The 2,485-nt window shown below is 38.3% G+C and overlaps 1 protein-coding gene across 1 annotated transcript; it reads left to right on the plus strand.

Moving 5' to 3' along the window:
* The first annotated feature begins 1,292 nt into the window (after positions 1–1,292).
* On the plus strand, positions 1,293–2,234 carry LOC101438412 (olfactory receptor 51I2-like). The gene has a single exon (XM_004475351.2). It carries the CDS (start codon positions 1,293–1,295, stop codon positions 2,232–2,234), a length of 942 nt encoding a protein of 313 aa, XP_004475408.2.
* The last annotated feature ends 251 nt before the right edge of the window (positions 2,235–2,485 follow it).

Here is a 2,485-nt window from a genome sequence, read left to right on the forward strand (position 1 = left end):
TGACTACCCCAGGCACACACACAGACATGTACATAACATCAAAATTAACATCCTCAGGTTTATTTTGAAATGATATAAACTCTTTTTTGAAATACCTTATCTCTCAAGCCTTATTTCATGTTACTACTCAAACCAAGCTGTTCTGCAAATTATTATAGATCCCAAAATGTATCATCATTTGAATCTTTTTTCCAAGTGTTTTCCTTACCTTCTGGTACACTCTTTTCTAACTGCACAAGCTTGGGTGGGCATTTCCTACATATCCGTAAGATCTCACCTGGAAAATTTCCTCCCAGAAAGGTTTCATTTTTGAACCATACAGTTGCTGCCATAGCATTAGTGAAATTTACAGTAATTTATTCCTGTTTGTATTTTGACTACATGGGAAGGTTTTCAGAGAAAACATTTTGTGGGCAAATAATTATATGTAATTCAAGTAAAAAGTTGTAAATTCCACCTATTAGACCTATATGGGAAAAAAAGGTTAAAATATCACTTATTTCATCCCACATCATCTTTTTAAAATGAAACTGAATTTCAGAAAGTAGAACGATTTACCTAACATCATGTAGCTAAGGTGAAAGGTAGAATTAGAATACAGATTCCACAGACCTCAGTCTTATTTTATGGTCTGCACTAAGATTTAGTTGAGTAGAAAAAAATACATAGAAAAATTGGAATCAATTTTATCTTAACATGTTTTATCCTAGCATGATCTTGGGGTTGTGCATTGGTAGAAAAGATTTTAATTTAATCAGGGTGAGATTGCTAGGCTTTTTGTAAAGATATCAACTCTGTAAGGATGACATTCATATCTTCCTTTTGTTTCTGTAACTCAATTTTTTTTAATGGGCATGAAGACAGATATTAAGTACTAAGAATAAGGGAGAGGTTTCCCACTCCCTACGTGTTCCTCTAGATTTTAATCTCCCACCTAGTTTTAGGTTGTCCTCTCAGGGCAACTGTGACCACATTTTATATTGAAACTGAAGTCAACTTCAGAGATATGGCAATTTCATACCTTGATTAAGTTAGATATATATGGAAATTATAATTGATATGAGTTTAATATTATGATTTCTTACATAAAACTTTAATGAACCTCAAGGTTTTGCTATAGCTCTAGCTTTGAAAAGGTAATAAAAGGCACTTATTTAGTATCCACCATAATCCATCATAAGATCATGAATACACTTTATTCATTTTAAAGGGTCATGGTGATGATGTGTTAATTCGTACTCTCTTACTCTAGGGATACATGACTATTGCTTCTGTACTCCAAATTAGACATGATGGTCCTTTACAACGGCAGTGCCTACAGACCCTTCCTACTGACTGGGTTCCCTGGCCTGGAGGCTTCCCATCCAGTGATCTCTATTTTGTTTTGTGTCCTGTACCTCATTGCTCTTATAGGGAATAGTGCCATTTTAGTAGTTATCCGGGTGGAAGAGTCACTTCATGCTCCCATGTACCTTTTTCTCTCCATGCTGGCTGCAAGTGACCTCGGACTCTGTGCTGCCACATTGCCCACACTGCTCAAGCTTTTCTGGTTCAATGCCCGTGAAATAAACTTTGATGCCTGCCTCACCCAGATGTTCTTCATCCATGTTTTCTCTCTAATGGAATCAGGCATCCTGTTCACCATGGCTTTTGATCGCTATGTGGCAATTTCCAACCCACTAAGATACACTACAATTTTGACTAATGCCACCATTGCCAAGATAGGTGTGGGACTTGTGATAAGGGCTGTGGCTGTCATCTTACCAGGACCCTTTCTCATTAAGCGACTGAAGTTTTGTAAAGCCAACATGCTCTCCCACTCATACTGCCTGCACCCAGATATCATCAAGCTTTCCTGTTCTGACCACCGCATCAATAGCATTTATGGCCTCATCATCATTCTCATCACCTTTGGCATGGACTCTGTGCTCATCCTCCTCTCTTATTTGAAGATCCTGACCACTGTGCTACACATTGCCTCACAGGAAGAACAATTCAAGGCCCTCAACACTTGCGTCTCCCACATCTGTGCTGTGCTGCTGGTCTATGTCCCGATGCTGGGAGTGTCCATTATTCATCGCTTTGGGAAGCATGTTCCACCTGTGGTGCACATTATCATGGGCTATGTGTACCTGTTAGTCCCTCCTGTTCTCAACCCTGTTGTGTACTGCATTAAGACCCGGGAGATACGCACCCGTATTTTGAGTAATCTACTGAACTTGTCACAGAGGTAACATTAGAGTCATTCTCAGAAGTCAAAATTAATCCCTAGAAAGATAACTCCTACCTTGGCCAGAGAAAATAAAAATATCTGTGAGGAGTGCTTCTATGTTCACAGTCCTCAGTCATGTGTTTTTCTCCCTTACTTATGAAAGGTTTTGAAGATAACAATAGTTTACAACCCTTTATTCCCCTAAGTAACTTACCTAAAATTAATAATAATTGTACAAATAAAGGAGTACCCCAATAAAAAATGAAATCAGTG

Source organism: Dasypus novemcinctus, chromosome 10 (assembly GCF_030445035.2).
Source record: "Dasypus novemcinctus isolate mDasNov1 chromosome 10, mDasNov1.1.hap2, whole genome shotgun sequence".
NCBI lineage: Eukaryota > Metazoa > Chordata > Mammalia > Cingulata > Dasypodidae > Dasypus > Dasypus novemcinctus.

What these genes read in the sequence shown, in the direction of transcription:
- LOC101438412 (XM_004475351.2), top strand. Translation starts at nt 1,293, where the DNA reads ATGGTCCTTTACAACGGCAGTGCCTACAGACCCTTCCTACTGACTGGG.